At 52.9% G+C, this 16,381-nt stretch overlaps 1 protein-coding gene across 1 annotated transcript; it reads right to left on the bottom strand.

Annotated features, from left to right (window-relative positions):
• Nucleotides 1–220: 220 nt before the first annotated feature.
• Nucleotides 221–15,567, bottom strand: SCN4B (sodium voltage-gated channel beta subunit 4). The gene is made up of 5 exons (XM_065883175.1): nucleotides 15,507–15,567; nucleotides 7,724–7,896; nucleotides 6,530–6,758; nucleotides 4,675–4,804; nucleotides 221–314 (listed from the first exon to the last, which is right to left on the bottom strand). The coding sequence occupies exons 1-5, from the start codon at nucleotides 15,565–15,567 to the stop codon at nucleotides 221–223; spliced, it is 687 nt and encodes a 228-aa protein (XP_065739247.1).
• Nucleotides 15,568–16,381: the final 814 nt, after the last annotated feature.

The raw sequence follows: 16,381 nt of genomic DNA, 5'->3' as shown, positions 1-16,381 counted from the left end.
ACAGGGCCCCTCCCTTGGCCAGCCCTTGTCCCTGGGGAGCCCTGGTGGGGAAGGGGGTGGGGCAGGCTGGACAGGACCCCAGTTTCTCCCCGCCCGGAAAGACTACAGTTTGAGCCAAGCAGCAGGTGTCTCAGGCACGTGGGTTCACGGACACGGCTCAGGCATCAGTTTCGTCATTAGAAAGCGAGGCTCCCGGCGGCTGCTTGGCCCCAAGCAGGGCTCACACTTTTTTTGGTGCTTTCTCTTCTGCCTTGGAGCCAGGTAACCCATTCTCTGTATTATCGTTCCCTGACGAACTCACGAGGCACTCCTTCCTGAGAGGAGAGAGGAGAGAGGGACGTGCTGGTGAGAGGAGGAAGCCAAGTGATGGGTAAACGGTAGAGGAGGAGCCATGGTGCCCTGGGCCAGCACTGGACCCTCTCCCTGGCCTTCTGTAGAGCTATGGTAGCCAGAGGCCAGGTTGCCTGACCTCTCTTCCTCCATATCCTCATCTATAGAATGGGTATAATGATGGCCCCTTCTTCATGGGGTTGCTGGGAGTAGTCAGTGAGCCCTTGGAACAGTGCCTGACCCACAGGAAGGTCTCAGTAAGGCTAGCAACACCCAGTCATCTCAACGTGGCAGAAGGCAAGGGTACCAGGCGCTGTTCCTAGGGATCAGTGCTGAGGGGCAATTGTCCGGCTGTGCCAACCCAGGGGAAGGGTACAGGCCAGCGGGCAGTATGCCAAGGGCAAAGCGCTCCTCACCCAGGACCCCGCAGGCCCTTCCTCCTGAAGCTCACTGTGACCAGAGGTAGAAGAACGAGATGGAAGGGGCACAGCAGATGTGAACAGGGGGTGGTGGGACAGGGCAGTAGGAAGGAGAGATGGTTAGGTGGAAGACACCCCCCAGGAGCATCAACACCCTGGCCACCCTGTGCTGGACATGCTCCAGTTTGAGTATAACGCCCTCCAACAGCAGTGCCCAGGCTGCACAGGGCTCTCCAGGGAAGACCTGACTGCTACATCACTCCCACCTTTCAGCTCATGAAAACCTCCAAGTCTTTTTCACTGCTGTTGTCGCTAAACTACATCTTAGCCTCACCCTGGGCTTCTATACCTGGGTTTGAGGCCTTCAGGAAGGACTTAACATTTTGTCCTCATCAATTTCATCTTGCAAGATTTAGTCCATAGCTCCAGCCTCTTAAGATCCTCCTAGATCCAGAAAATGGAACCCTCCTACACTGCTGGTGGGAATGTAAATTGGTGCAGTCACTATGGAAAACAGTACGTAGGTTTAGTTTTTTAAAACTAAAAATAGAGTTGCCATATCATCCAGCAATCCTACTCCTGGGCATATATCTGGAGAAAACTCTAATTCGAAAAGATACATGCACCCCAATGTTCATAGCAGCACTATTTACAATAGCCAAGACATGGAAACAACCCAAATGTCCATCCACAGATGAATGGATAAAGAAGATGTGGTACATGTATACAATGGAATATTACTCAGCCATAAAAAAGAATGAAATAATGCCATTTGCAGCAACATGGATGGACCTAGAGATTATCATACTAAGTGAAGTAAACCAGGCAGAGAAAGACAAATACCATATGATGTCACTTATATGTGGAATCTAAAATATGATACAAATGAACTTATCTACGAAACAGAAACAGACTCACAGGCATAGAGAAAAAAAAAATTTACGGTTACCAAAGGGGGAGAGAGAAATTAGGAGCTTGAGATTAGCAGATACAAACTACGATATATAAAATAGATAAACCACAAGGTCCTACTGTATAGCACAGGGAACTATATTCAATATCTTGTAATAAACCATAATAGAAAAGAATCTGAAAAAGAATATATATGTATGTATGTATAACCGAATCACTTTGCTATACACCAGAAACTAACACAACATTGTGAATCAACTATACTTCAATCAAAAAAAAAAAAAAAAAGATCCTCCTAGATCTCAATTTTGTTCTCCATCCAATATAGTTGCTAGGTTTCTTATATCACTCCTAGTGTAGTTCAAGTCTTAATAATAACAATGAACAAACAGAGCCCTGTGACATACCACTAAAGACCTCTATTCAGATGGGTCTATCTATCATCTACCTATCTATCTATCTATCTCAATACCTAAGGTATAGTCAACCTGGCCAATTCCTATCCAACTAACGATCCATATTTCTTTACTAAGCCCCTACTGGCTACCAGGCACCGTATCAGGCTAGAAGGGTGTCCAACTGACATGGTGCCTGCTCTGCAAACACTTGCAGTCTTCCAGGGGACATGCTATTACACAAGTAATTGCAATACAATGTGGTAAATGATAGGATGGGGGGCATACCAGGGAGGGACTCAACCTAGGAAGCCTCCTTCTAGGGTCAGGGAAGACTCTTTGGAAGTGTCCTTTAAGCTGAGACAAAGAAAGATCAGCAGGAAAAGAGGGAGGAGACACTCCATGCAGAGGGAACTGCACCCACATGTGAAATCCCAGAACTGATCACGAGATGCTGCCCCACACCTCTCGTCTTCTCGGGAAGAAGCCACATCTCTGCTGTTATGCAGGCTCTCCTCGCTGCTCAGAGAACCTCCTCGGGCTTCCCCGTGGCCTGTCTCCCACCTCCCCAGCCAGTCCCTGTGCCCACCAAGGCCAGACCCTTTCTTCCGGGTCCTCTGATGGAGCCAGGCCCTGCAAGCCCTCCCCAGCTCCCCTGCAGTCAGAGGAAAGCCAGTCTCAGCCTGGACTCCCAGGTCCTCAAGGGTCTGTCCCAACCCCTTCGCAGGTTTTTCCTCCCCTTCCTCCCTATCACACCCCCCCCACTCTCTCAACCACCACAACAATAAATGCCTTGTTTTCCAGAACATGCTCCTTTCCCAGACTCTCTGTCTTTGCTCTCAGTGTTCCCCACCCGGAACACCCTTCTCTTCACCCTCCCCAGGGCTCAAATCATATCCATCTTGCAAAGCTGATCACAAATGTCTCTTTGGCCGGAAACCCTTCCCTAGTATCTCGCCCTCTCCTGAACCCCTGCGGCATTCTCTCACACCTCTGCACCGGCCCTAATCCCTCTGCCTCGTGTTACGATGATTTGTGTACGTGTCTTCTTTACAGAATTTCCTTCCTTCCAGAATTTCCTGCAGCACCTGGCACAGTACCTTGCACACAGCACCTCAAAAAGAGCCACCGAATGAAAGAACGACTGACTGAACTCTAGATCCACCCCATGAATCAGTAGGGTATGGTGGCAATGGTTGAAGCTTCAAAGCAAACAAGTCAGGATTCAAATCCCAACTCTATCACTCATTAGCCTTAGTCAAATCACTAAACCACTCTGAACCTCACTTTGCTCAACTTCAAAATAAAATTGTACATATTTTATTTAAAAAATGCCTGGCGGAGTCCCTAACACATGGTAGGCATGCGGTGAATGACAGGAAGTATTACTATCTATAGCGTCCTGATCCAGCTGTGTGCTAGCAAGAAAATGTTAGCCTGCCTTGTTTTTGATGAACTTGTGGTGGCTCCCAAGGATCACTGTTTTCTTTTCTAAGTGCTTTTAAACCATATGTTGAATAATGTATTCTCCAAATTTGCTCGCCATCAATAGTCAGACGGATTGTTAAAAACAGAATTTGGTCCAGCTCCATGCTCCTGGCCCCTCTTCAGATCTCCAAAACCCTCCCAGCCTCTGGCCATGATACAGGCGGACAACCCAAGAGTTCATCATCTCAACCAGTGCCTCCCTGCTCCCCCTCCCCTCTGCCGTTCTCTAAAGTCCCTCCCTGCCATCAGCTGCCTTCCCTTCTTACCAGTGGAATTTCTGCCCTTTCAAGCCTAATTCTTTCTTCTCAACAGAGTAGAATGAAGCCAACACCAACAGAGCGTCTCCCCCTTCTCTCTTCCTCTCCTTGTTACTCTCACCCTCTCTGCTCCAATGGCAGGCCTGCCTCATCTCATCTTTCTTGCCAAGAACACAACTTTCAAATGCCTTTTGCCTGCTCTGGTTTTGCAACATTCAATTTTGGAGCCTGCCTGTTCCGGCAATTCTGGGCCTGGGTCGCACCCTTTGTACCTCCCCAACTTTCCTCCTCTTCCTCTTACAGATATCTGATATATACCTGAATTTATCCTAGGGCTTCCTAGGCGGCCATATCAGCCTTTTCAGACTGTTTTTATCTCCCTCATTAGGATTTTCAGAATTTCACAATAAGAGACTCCCATCGCCCTAGAAGGATCTTCCCATTTTAGAGCTTCTGTGCATGGAATCTTATATTTTCCCTGATCTGAAAAAAAAAAGGCATCTTAAAGCCTTTGGTAGGACTTTAGATTTAGGTGGTACAAATAGAGACAGGCTAACGGGATGGGCAGGAAGACAGGGGAATGAGGAAGAGCAAGTGGGTTGTATTTATGTTCTCAGTGAAGTCAGTGCGTTAACAAACACCTACTGGGAGGATGGGGAAAAGGAAGTGAGATTAGGGATCGGGCTGGAAGATGGGAGGAGGGTGGCAGGGATAGGGAAGAGAGTGAGAGAATTAGGAAGAGACGATGGGATTAGGAGATAGGCAGAAGGATGAAGGGCAGATGGGGTAGATGACGGTGGATGAGAAGATGCTGGGAACACCTATAATATGAGAGTGGGTGGTGGGCTGGTGGGAGGACAGGAGTCAACTCACTTCTTCTCCTGAGTCTTCTTGATAATGAAGGCGATGAACTTCTTAACCAGCAGGATGAAGATGAGGAACCCAATGACCCCGCCCACAACAGCCAGGATGATGAGTGTCACTGTGTTGTCCACTTCTTCCACTTCATGGCCAGAGCAGGGAGAGAAGGGAGGTGGAAAAGGGGAGCAGGAGTCACCATGGCAGCCCAGCAGCTCCAGAGCCTCCAACCTGGGCATCTGGGACACGCCCACCTCAGGCAGGAAGCAGGAGAAGCTAGAATATGGCATCCATCAGGCTAGGGCATAACAGGAAGACAGCCCTCTCCCCCGACACTCTGCACATACGCCCTCCCGCAGACACCCACACAAGTTCTGGAATAACTCAGACTCAGGGACCACAGCACCCAGGTTTGACTTGACCCTCAAACATGAGACTTTCACTTGCCTCTTCCTAGGTCTCCTCTGCCCATGCAGAAGAAATTGAGAATCTCCCTGTGACATCTCTTATGTGATCAGAAGGCACTGGAGCCAGGTAGTCTGGATTTCAACTACAGGATTTCCATGGTCACTTACTAGGGGGTAACCTAGAACTGGTCACTTAACTCTTCTAGCCTCAGTTCCCTCAACTGAAAACTGAACCCCTGACTTCCCAAACCTTCTCCACCCACAGTCTCTCCCATCTCTGCTGAGAAAACTCCATCCTCCTAATTGCTCTGGCCCAAATCCTTGGAGTCATTCTTGACTCCTCTCTTTTTTACAAACCCCCATATCCAATCCACCTGGGAATCCTAATGGCCCTAACTTCAAAAATTCCAGGACTTCCCTGGTGGCACAGTGGTTGAGAGTCCACCTGCCAATGCAGGGGACACGGGTTCGTGCCCCGGTCCGGGAAGATCCCACGTGCTGCGGAGTGGCTGGGCCCTGTGAGCCATGGCCACTGAGCCTGCGCTTCCGGAGCCTGTGCTCCACAACGGGAGAGGCCACGGCAGTGAGAGGCCCGCGTACCGCAAAAAACTAATTAAAAAAAAAATAATAAAAAATCCCAGAATCATGAGCATCTCTTCTGTAGGAATTCCTCCCCATCTAGGGAGCAGTGGACCCCCAGGCACACAAGAAGCACAGCACGATCAGGATCCTTAAGCAGATTTCCTTCCTTTTTCTCTGCTTCTGCACCTCCCTAGCCTTCCAGGCTCCCCCCTCGTAGATGCCCACCCAGCCTAACTCCTCCAGCCCTTTCCCTAAACACCTCCAGTGTCTGGGATCAGGTGACAGCCTCATCACATGCTTCCTCGTTGTCTGTTTCACCTGTGTCAGAATGAAACCCCACCAACTGGGACTTAAGCTCCAGAGGGAGAGATCATTCTTATCAGTCGGTTACCTGTGCCTCTACATGCTTTGCCCCTGTTTCAATTATGTGTTTACCTGTCTTCTGTCCTACCCTGACCTGTCAATTCCTCGAGAAAGAACACTGTGTATCATTCCTAGCACTCTTTGGTTTGATGCCTGGCATCCAATCGGCTGTCGCTAACGGAATACACAGTAGTAATCAGCACGTACGGAGAACTTTACAAAACACTTCCATGTAGTAGCTTCTGTAACTCTCACGACAACCCTAAGCGAATGCAGATTTTACAGATGAGGAAAACAAGGTTCAGAAGGCCCAAGTGTATATCACAAGCTATTCAGGGGCAGAATAAGTATTCAAGCTAAGTTATTCAAGCTTCCAGATGTAACTCCGGGAGCTCTTGAAAGCATAAAGTGAAAGAAAACACCAACGTGGTCCATTTCCCCATTACACTGAATTGGGTACCCGCCCCCACCCCCGTCCTTCCAACTTTACTGCCCTCGTCCCAGCCCTTACTGCGTACGTTTATCAACAACTTGGAGGAAGATGGTGGCCTGGTGCTGAAGGTAATTCTCCTTGGGGTTCTTCACGTGGCAGGTGTATTTGCCCGTGTCGCTGAACTCCAGGTTCCTTAGCAGAATGGAAATATTGTTCATTTTCTCCTTCACAGAGCCCTCCAGAGTGATGCGGTCATCATCTTTCAACTTCACCTTGGGGTCTGACTTCTCATTCTTCACGATCCCATCTATGAGCTGTGGGGGGGAAGAGGGGAGCCAGGAGGTGGCCAAGAAAGAATCAAGGTCCTTTCGAGAGTCATGACATCACTCCAGCCCACTCCTTGGGTATCTCCCTGCCCAGGTCCAGGAAGAGCCCTCCCCCGGTCGTTTCCTTCCAGTATCGATAGCTCTGCCTGTCTAACCTGGATTTTACTGGCTTCAGGCTAAACCCACTTTCTGTTATTAAGGTCTCCCTAGAATGTAGCATGCTTTTACTGTTCTCTTCATAAAAGCCTTTTAAGTAACGAATCCTGCAAATACCACACTCGTTTCCCTCTATCACTCCCCCTGGCCTCTGCTGACGCCACATCCCATCTGTCTGAATTCTGACCCTCCATCAGGACGTGGATCAACCCCACAGCACTGTGCGTCGGTACCCCTCTGAATTCAGCGTCTAATTACATCCAGAGTTGGTGTCTTGTGACCTCTGGTCCCCTACTAGATTGCAGAGTGAGTACTCAATAAACACCTGCTGACTGCCCCATCCCCACCCGTGGCCACAGCCCTGGCCCCTTCTCTTCTCCACCTTGCCCTCCCATCCTTCCAAGGCCTGTTCCCCAGCCCTCCTCCGATTTGGACTCTCCTCATTCCCCCTCTCCAAGTCTCCCAAAGGTCTCGTCTCTCCTGTTTTTTATATTAAAGTATTAATTTTTACACAAGCTAACCAAGTTTCAGGTATTTCTTCACACCAGACAGAGGACTCTAGCCAAGAATTCCAACAGACCCCAAATTCTGGCAACACAATCTAAGCATCCTCCCCACTTAGATCCTTCTAGACAGGCTCCGACAAGAATACTGGGAGAAAAGGTGACGAAAGGTCCTGGGGACCATCACCGTGGGGTCAGGCCAGAAATGACCAGAGCCTGGGATGGGAGGCAGGGGTGAGGCGACAAGGAAGGGAGGAGGATCTGAGCCGTCCTGTCCCTTCCCCGCCTACTTACAATCTTGAATGTATCACTGCTGTTGTAGGACCACCAGAAGCGCAGGTTCTGGAAGCCAAAGCAGCTGGTGAAGGTGCAGGGCAGCAGGATCTCCGTGCCGTTGACAGCGTAGATGGTAGTGGCCTTTCCCACAGATACCTCCAGCGACAGGGACACAGGGACCAGGAAGAGACCTGTGTGAGGGGCACCACTTCCCTTAAAACCGCATCGGGGGCTTCCCTGGTGGCGCATTGGATGAGAGTCCGCCTGCCGATGCAGGGGACACGGGTTCGTGCCCCGGTCCGGGAAGATCCCACATGCCGCGGAGCGGCTGGGCCCGTGAGCCATGGCCGCCGAGCCTGCGCGTCCGGAGCCTGTGCTCCGCAACGGGAGAGGCCACAACAGTGAGAGGCCCGCGTACCGGGAAAAACAAAAAAAACCCATCGGAACCTCCAGGCTGGAGGCCTGGAAGGGACCTCTCGGATAGGGTGGAGTGGCTTGGTCAGGCTGGGAGGTCTCTATCACCCTTGGTGTCAATATCAGGAAGATGGTTCTCTTTACTTCAACGTACACTGCCTGGGCCACCGCCGTGATTCATTCTCCCGCTTGGGCTGAGCTGGATGGACTTCCGAGCCAGTTAGCAGCCCTTGGGGCATTCTAAGTGACCACCAGGAGTCACCCCAACCCAGGAAACCCAGGCCCCTGCCTCCATGCCGCGAGTCCTCGCCCCCTAACCTGCGGATGGGGTCCCTGCATCGCGCCCAAGGGCAGGACCCGCGCCTCCCGTTTGCGCTGGGAATTTCCCCGAGGGCTGTGCGCGGCATCCCCGTTACGTTTCCGGGATTGGGGGTGGGGTATTGGGAGGCTGAGGGGGTCCCGTGAGGTGAAAAAGAGGAAAACGTCAGCAGCCACTCATCACCGACCCTGGCGGCTCCCACCGGCCCCAAGGGGCGGAGAGGCAGAGGGGAGCCTCGCGCTGGACCTTGCTGAACCACCGAGCGGGACCCCGAGAAGAGAAGGGAGACAGGGCGGACCGGGATGGCATCCAGAGTGGGTGGGGTGGAACAGAGCACGTCTGGGCATCGGTCAGCAGCAGCGAGAACCGAACGGATAAAGCAATAACGCAGAGAAAGTGAGGGCGGAAGACGCTTTGTGGAAGCCGACTGCGGGCAACCAGGTGCACGCAAGCGGGGTGCCTGGAGAGGGCGCTGCACACTCCGTCCCCTCGTGACCCGAAGTGGCCCATCCTGCCCCCCACTCCCCACAGCCCCACTGCGGCCTCTTGTCCTGGGAACATCCCCCGAGCCCTACACCCCCGCCCCTGCTTCTTTCCCACACCCTCGCATCAAAACCACCCCTACCGCTTGAGCAGGTGGCAATCGTGAATTTCCACTCGTGGCCCCCGGGTTCTGCCTCATGAGTTCTTGTAAGGAAACCTGGTCCTCCTGTCCTACAAAGTCCTTGAGGAGAGTCCACCGTACCTCAAGGTCATGGGGAAGAGGGGTGTCGGAATCAGAGAGTAGCTCTCCTTGCCCCTAGATGAACCAGGCACCCAGGGTCACCCTGGGTGAGGGCTCAGAGGGAGTCCTTCTCAGGTTTCCAGTGATCCTAAGAATAATGACCTTTTCCTGGGCCGGGATACTTGCTAAGGCTACGTGTGAGTAATCTCATATCACCCCCACCTCACACCTGTAAGGGGGTCTTATTAATCACATTTTACAGGTGGAAAAATGAGGCTCAGAAGAGCAAAGTGCCCTGTGCCTTGGCCAAAGTCATACAACTTCTAGAGGCAGTTGAAATCTGAACTGGGGTCTGACCCCAGGTCTAGTGGGCAGTTGAGAGCATCCATCTGGCTGCACCAACTCCTCTGCCAAAGTTTCCCCGGCATCTCTTCCCAGACTGTAATTTCTCTCAACTACTTGGACCTCCAGCCTAGAGCTCCCAGAGTGTGCGAGCTAAAGGATCCAGACTGATCCATGTTACAGACACTAAGTTGCTACGGCCTGATTTTAGAGACAGGACAACCAAGACCTAAAGTGGGAGGAAACTTGGCTGAACTGACTGGGTTTAGTGGCCGAGCCACTTGAGAACCCTTCTCAGGCCAGGTCAGCTCCCGGCTCTAAAGGCAATTCCCAGAACTGCCCTGGTTCCTAAGACAGCTAGGGTCAGCCTTTGTTTGAAAGGCCACCAACCTTGCTCTTTCTCCCATCCTCACTCTCAGGGAAGGACCTCCTTTGTCAGACTTAATTCCCTCGTGGTACATCATAAACCAGCTTCCTCTTGTTTTGCCCACATGAGATAATGACGCCTGGTACCACATGGGCGATGCTTTTTAAATAGGGGAGGAGGAGTTCCCCGGCGGGGGGGGGGGGGGGGGGGGGGGGCGAAGATCACACATGCTGTGCGAAGCCAAACAAATAAATAAATAAGAGGAGCTCCAAGGAGAGCTGGCAGCCCAACTCTGCTCTCAGGGTCCCCCTCAGCTTCTTCATGTCCACTTCACTTCTGAAGGCAAAGTGGACTGCTCTTACCATGAAGCTCAGAGATAACACCCCGGGTCCAGGATCCCCTGCCACTGTCAACAACTGCTGATACTTACTCAGCAATTACTATGTGCCAGGCACATTTAACCTTCACATCCATGCTATGAGTGGTGTACTGTAATACCTCCCTATTACAGACACGGCAACTGACCATAGACAGGTTAGGTGACTCACCCAAGGCCAAAAAAAAAAAAAAGAGACATTTCTAGCATCCCAAAGCCCCAAAGCAAGAAAGTCCTTCCTTACATCCTTAAGCAGCAGGGTTTGCCCACCTGCTGGGTTCCAATTAGTGCTGAGAGGTCATTTCAATTAGCCTTCATTCTTTGATCAGCTCCTCTGTGCCAGGAATTGTTCTAGAGCAGTGGCTTTCAAATTCACAGAGCATCAGAATCACCTGGAGGGCAATTACAGCTAGCTCTGCTGGGGAGTTACTGATCTAGCACGTAGAATGGAGCCTGGAAATTTGCATTTCTAAGAAGGTCCCAGGGAATGCTGTGGTCAGGGATGACCCTTTGAGAACCACTGTGCAAGAGGATTGCTACCTGTTAACTCCAAGTTTTATTAGAATGCCAAAAGGTAGGTATCATTTTTCTTATTTCACAGGCAATGAAACTGAGGCTCAGAGAGGTTAAGTCACTTGCCTAGGGCCACATAATAAGTGGTGAATCTGAGTTGAGCACCTATTATAAAATAGGACAGGCATTTTACATGCACTGTCCCATTTAATCCTCATAATAATCCTATGAGGTAGTTAGTTATTATTTTTATCTCCAATATTCAAAATGAAGAAAAGAGGCTGAGAGATTAACTGCTCAAGGCCACACACTGGTGAGTGGGATAAGAAGTGTACCGACGGCACTCTGCTGTCCACCCCCTTGTGACGGTGCCTCTCCAAGAGAACAGTGCCGTCAGGGCCAAGCTCTCCTTAGCACTCTTGGTTTTCTTTTTATGTCTCCCCTCCCCCAACCCCCTGCCCCAGAGGTCTAGGGATGGGAGCCAGACATGAGATTCCACCCTCCAGCCTAGAAGATGGCCTTCTGATCGGAGACCCCAGCTTTGCTTCTCACCCCCTACCGCCCCCGCAAACCAAGGAACAGGGTGCAGAGCTGTGACAGGGAAGCTCTCGGGAGAAGGCAGCTTCCTGATGGCTACAGTGCTCCCTTGGGGCCTGAGCACGTGCTCCAAGGATCACCACACCGCCAGCCTCCAGCATTCGGGATCCTGGGGAAGGTGGCAGGGAATGCAAGTCAGGGGCCAAATCCCTCTCCCCAACCTCAGCCAGAATGGGCTCTCCAAGAGCACCAAAGATACACATCAAAAGTGAAATTATTTGACTGCTTTAAATAGAAGCAAAAAAAAAAAAAAAGTCCAGAACAGAGGAGAAAAGTATTTCTTTAAGGTCTGGCTGACGACAGTGCACATTTCTGCCTGATTAGTGTGTGCCTATGTGGATGACTTAACTCTAATACAATCGGGACTCCCCGACTCTCAGAGTGAAGCATTGCCATTTCCATCGTAGCCCGGAGGGGACAAAGGAAAGGCAGAGACGTTTCCGCGGAGAAGTTCAGAGCCCTGCCCGAGTTGCATCAGAGAGGCCAAACAAGCCTGGTTTCTCCACAGCACGCCCTCCCAGCAGGCAAAAGTCCTGCTGGCTGTGTCTGGGAGACTCCTGCACAGGAAAGCCCAGGGGCCTGCCTCTTGTACCTTCTCCCCTGTGAGCCTGCGCTGCAGGGAGAGGAGGGAGCAGGGGCAGGTATAAATCCACTAGAGGACCCCGAGAGGTACTTCAGCCAGGGTGGATGGGTCAGCAGACACAAGGCAGGCCCCACTCTGCCTGCTGACCTTGAGAAAGTCAGAGGTGCCATAGCCCCAAACCAGGGATGGCTGTCTCTCCTACCTTCTGAGCTTGGTATAAAGCTAAAACATGAGCTCATAAAACACGAGAAGGGGGCTTCCCTGGTGGCGCAGTGGTTGAGAGTCCGCCTGCCGATGCAGGGGACGCAGGTTCATGCCCCGGTCCGGGAGGATCCCACATGCCGCGGAGCGGCTGGGCCCGTGAGCCATGGCCGCTGAGCCTGCGCGTCCAGAGCCTGTGCTCCGCAACGGGAGAGGCCACAACAGTGAGAGGCCTGCGTACCGCAAAAAAAAAAAAAAAAAACACAAGAAGAGTATCAGTGAGTCCATCCTCTGGCCTGGGCACTCTGCAGGTGGAGGATAGTGTTTAAAGGGAGGGAGACAGAGGTGGCCCCCATCACAGGTCTAGATGTAACCAAGGCACCCCAACTCAATGACCAGTGTCAGTCAACAATATCTCCAGGCCATTCACACGCTGTTTTATACTTTCACCTTGTATTACTTCTTGGAGGTAATTATTTCCATGTGGTTATTTCCTTAGATAAAGAAGGGCTTCCTTTGCTTTGTCCCAAACTAAACTCTTTAGAATTTCTTGAGTATGTTTCAGATTGAGGGCCTCTTTCTGGCATCGTGGGATTGATGAACAAGTCCTCCTACTCATGATCTTGTGGAATTCAATCCTAAGCCCCTAAGCCTTGCCTTTACTCACTGAAAGACCCTAACCATGGAGCCACTCTCAGAGCAGCCATTTCCTTTGCTATTTACTGATCGGCCCCCTCCTATATCATCTGGGTGCTGCGGTTTTGTCTAAGGATTGACTCAGGCCTCCCATTTAAAGTAAAAATGTGTTGGGTACATGCAAATGTTATCATTAAATACACCAGCAGGGATCTCAGGGCTACCATCAGACCTTCCAAGGCAAATGCCAAGGCGGAAACATTCTGCCACCTTTTCCCACATCCGGGGACAGTGACACCCACCTTGGGGTGGAGGGAGGAAAGAGGGGCAGCGTGGTGCCCTCTCTAAGTTTAGCTCCCAGGGCTCTCCTGGCAGGGCAGGCGGAATCACAGCTGACTTTAATAAGGAAGCTGATACACTCTGGCCCCCAGGGGAGTCAGACAGGCTCAAAGTTAGAGCTGGGAGGCAGAAAGTGGGCCGAGGTCAGCAGGACAAGACCCCTCCTGGGGTGCAGGCCCTGGGGGCCGTGGGGGGGGCAAGGCTGAGCCAGGAAGGCCCCTGGGCCCAGAGACAGAGGAAAGATTTCAGCTCCCTCACCATAGGCAAACTGTCTCCTTCCGGCCCACACCGAGGGGCTTTGCCGAGATAGAAACATGCCCCTGAGACAACACTGGATGCTCAACAAAACCAGCTCTGCAAACAAGTCCAAGCAGAGTGCCCATCCCTCCTCTTGCAGGCCACGGAACGGGTGCATTGGTGCAGCCAGCCCGTGGCTTATGCAGAGAGCCCTACACCCACAGCAACAGGGCAAAGTGGGAGGATCTGTACCGGGGGGATCTGTACCTGGGGTCTACCTAGCATGCTGGTCCCACCAGCCACGGCAGGCATTAGGGCTTGGGAGACCCCACAGGCCTGCATCTCCAGAAGAAGAATAAATCCCCCGTTCCAGATTCAAACCTGGGGTCTTTCTCCATTTCCCCCCTTTCCCATCCTCTTCTCCATGAACTCCTTACTTACCCTTTCCTTTTCCTTCCTCTGAGTGGGACTCAGCACCCTCTCCTTAATTGCCTTCTCATCAAACAAGCCCTTAATAAACACATACCAAGGGAAAGAGGGTGGGGCAACATAGCACCCTCACAAGTGATAATTACACAGAGATCACAGTAATTAAGCAAATCAGGGAACAGGAAGGGGTGGGTAGGACACATACATTACCAGTTACATGCTTAGGAAGGGACTGGCAACCATTTTACTCTCAACTTCGCAGTTGAGGATAAAACGGCCATGGCCACAGTGGGAACTCGGGCTGATCAGGGATGGGGTGAGGGGCAGCTAGCGTAGAGTGGCACTGTGCCTGGCCCATGAAGAGGAGCCTCAGTCCTACAGAGGCCCACTTCCTAGGGTCACTGTGAAACCAGCACATCTGTGCCTAAGGTACAAGAGAGAACACCAGTGACTTCTATCCAGCTGTGGGGATGTAATAAAATCAGTGGCTCCTGGGTGCAAGACATACTCTATCCCCCTCCTCCACCAGGTGCCCACGCGACAGGTCTGCACACAGTTTACATTTGCAGAAGCAGCAGTGACCGCCCTTAAAGGCTTCTGTCTCCCTGTTTTCAGCCCAAATGCCTGCATGGTGTGCCTGACCCGATGAGGGGGGAGCTGCCAAAAGCCAAATGTGACTAATATAAACAGGAAGCGGTGCAGGTGCCGGAGATGGAGTCGGCTTACATTGAAATCCAGCTATGATTTATGAGGCGATTACATTCTGGCCTTAATAAATATCATCCCCCAATCTGTTGGAGTTTGACGCTCGAAACTATCGCGTGCATACTAATAGATAATAATCTGTTCCTTCTGTGTCCTCTGGATGTGCCCCCTCCGTCTTCATACTCATCCCAAAAATGAAGAGCCAGGAGCAGGCTAAACAGGTTCCCCCACACCCCCATGGAATCTTTACCTAAGAAGAGAGATAAGATCCTTCCTAAAAGGGGGCTTGGGGAATTCCCTGGCGGTCCAGTGGTTACAACTCCGACTCCGCGCTTTCTCTGCCGAGGGCGCGGGTTCAATCCCTGGTCCGGGAAATAAGATCCCGCAAGGAGGCGCGGGCCAGAAACAACTAAATAAATAAATAGGGGCTTGAACTGTCCTCCAAGTCCCTTCAACCCCATCCAGTCTGCAGGGAAGGCAATGGGCACTGGGGGAAGTAGAGAGTAGAGGAGTCAAACAGAAAAAGGACCAGGAGGAAGGGGAGCTCCCCCCACCCCCAACTGGTGCACGCTACTGCCTGGGCAACAAGCATCCAAGTTGCAAACGGCTCTGGGCAGAGGTAGAAATCAGCACCCGAACAATCACACGTTGGGATGCAGACCCACCTGGCGTCCCCTAACCCAAGGCAAAGACACCCTCCCCCAGCACGCTTAAACCTCCGAACTCTGGGCCCCAAGATTCAGCTTTAGAAGCCCGGGGCTGAAGGCACCACAGACAGCAAAGAGCTAATCTCGGGGCTGGCTGGCCGGATGGGGCAGGGGACGGCGCACGGTCCCCAGGGAGCTCAGCAGTCCAAGCCCGCGTCCGGCAAGAAGCGGTAGCCGCGATGCTCAGTCCGTGCCGCACTCCAAAGCCCACCCCGTCCAAGGCGCTGCTCTTCTAAGTGTCTCCTCCTCTGGGGGAAGGTGGGGGAAGGGTGGGGGAAAGAGGCAGAAGAAACCAAGCCGGGGCTGCCTTACCCAAAAGCCCAGTGCCCAGCCATCTCGCCCGGGCTGCGCCTCGGTGCCCAGCCCCGGGCATCGTGCTGTTCTCTGCCGAGCGCACCAGGGGCGCGGGGACAGGATACACAGGTCACAGCCGCGCTCGCAGCCCTCGGTCTGCAGTCGGCCCCGAGGCTGCCGGGGAGCTGTGCGCCGCCGGCCGGGGCTCGGGAAAGTTGGCGCGGAAAGGGCGAAGAGGGGGAGGGAGGGAGAGGAGGAGCCGGCTGCGGGAGCAGCCGCGGAGGGCAAGGGGAGGAGAAGGAGGGGCCCGAGGAGGAGGACCCGGAGCAAGCAGGACCTCCGAGCTAGTGCAGACGCGAGCGACGCTGCTCCTCTGCCTTGGAAGCGCTCCAGCCGCAGGAGGGGCGGTGGCCGCCGCGGAGCTCCGGGCGCCCCCGCCTCGTGGTCCCCGAGCCCCGGGAGCCAGCCGTACCGGCCCCACCACCACCACCCCTGCTTCCGCTCCGGCTCGGGCTGGGCGGCTGCGGCTTCGCACTGCAGGGCCGCCCTCAGCCGCGCGCATCATCCCGTGCGCTGAGCTGCCATTAGGAGGATAGTTTGGGGACGAGTAGAGATGGAGCTTTTCGGCTGTTGGAAGGCTGTGATGTTCTGCTTTGAGGAACACGAGTAGGGTAGCGGCTCCCTCTCCCGGGGCCGCGAAGGGACCGCTCGGATGCCCGCAGCCAGCACTGCAGCAGCCGGCGGGCGTGTGCGGGCTTGCCCGCCGCGGCCGCCGACCCGCGAGTGTGCAACCTCGCGGAGCCCCGCTGTGCAGGGTCCCGGGAACCCGGCTTCCAACTGTAAACTACCCCCGTCGCCGCCCACCATCCTCTCCCACTGCTTCATGGGCTCCT

This window comes from Phocoena phocoena, chromosome 8, assembly GCF_963924675.1.
Source record: "Phocoena phocoena chromosome 8, mPhoPho1.1, whole genome shotgun sequence".
In the NCBI taxonomy this organism is placed as follows: Eukaryota; Metazoa; Chordata; class Mammalia; order Artiodactyla; family Phocoenidae; genus Phocoena; species Phocoena phocoena.
The sequence above is the reverse complement of the archived record's forward strand: the minus strand, read 5'-3'. Positions and strand labels throughout refer to the sequence as shown.

What these genes read in the sequence shown, in the direction of transcription:
- SCN4B (XM_065883175.1), bottom strand. Translation starts at nt 15,567, where the DNA reads ATGCCCGGGGCTGGGCACCGAGGCGCAGCCCGGGCGAGATGGCTGGGC. An exon ending in GCTGGGCACTGGGCTTTTGG is followed by an intron (nt 7,897 to 15,506) that starts GTAAGGCAGCCC and finishes CCCCTCACACAG; the next exon opens with GTCTCTTCCTGGTCCCTGTG. An exon ending in CCTCCAAGTTGTTGATAAAC is followed by an intron (nt 4,805 to 6,529) that starts GTACGCAGTAAG and finishes CTGGCCATGAAG; the next exon opens with TGGAAGAAGTGGACAACACA.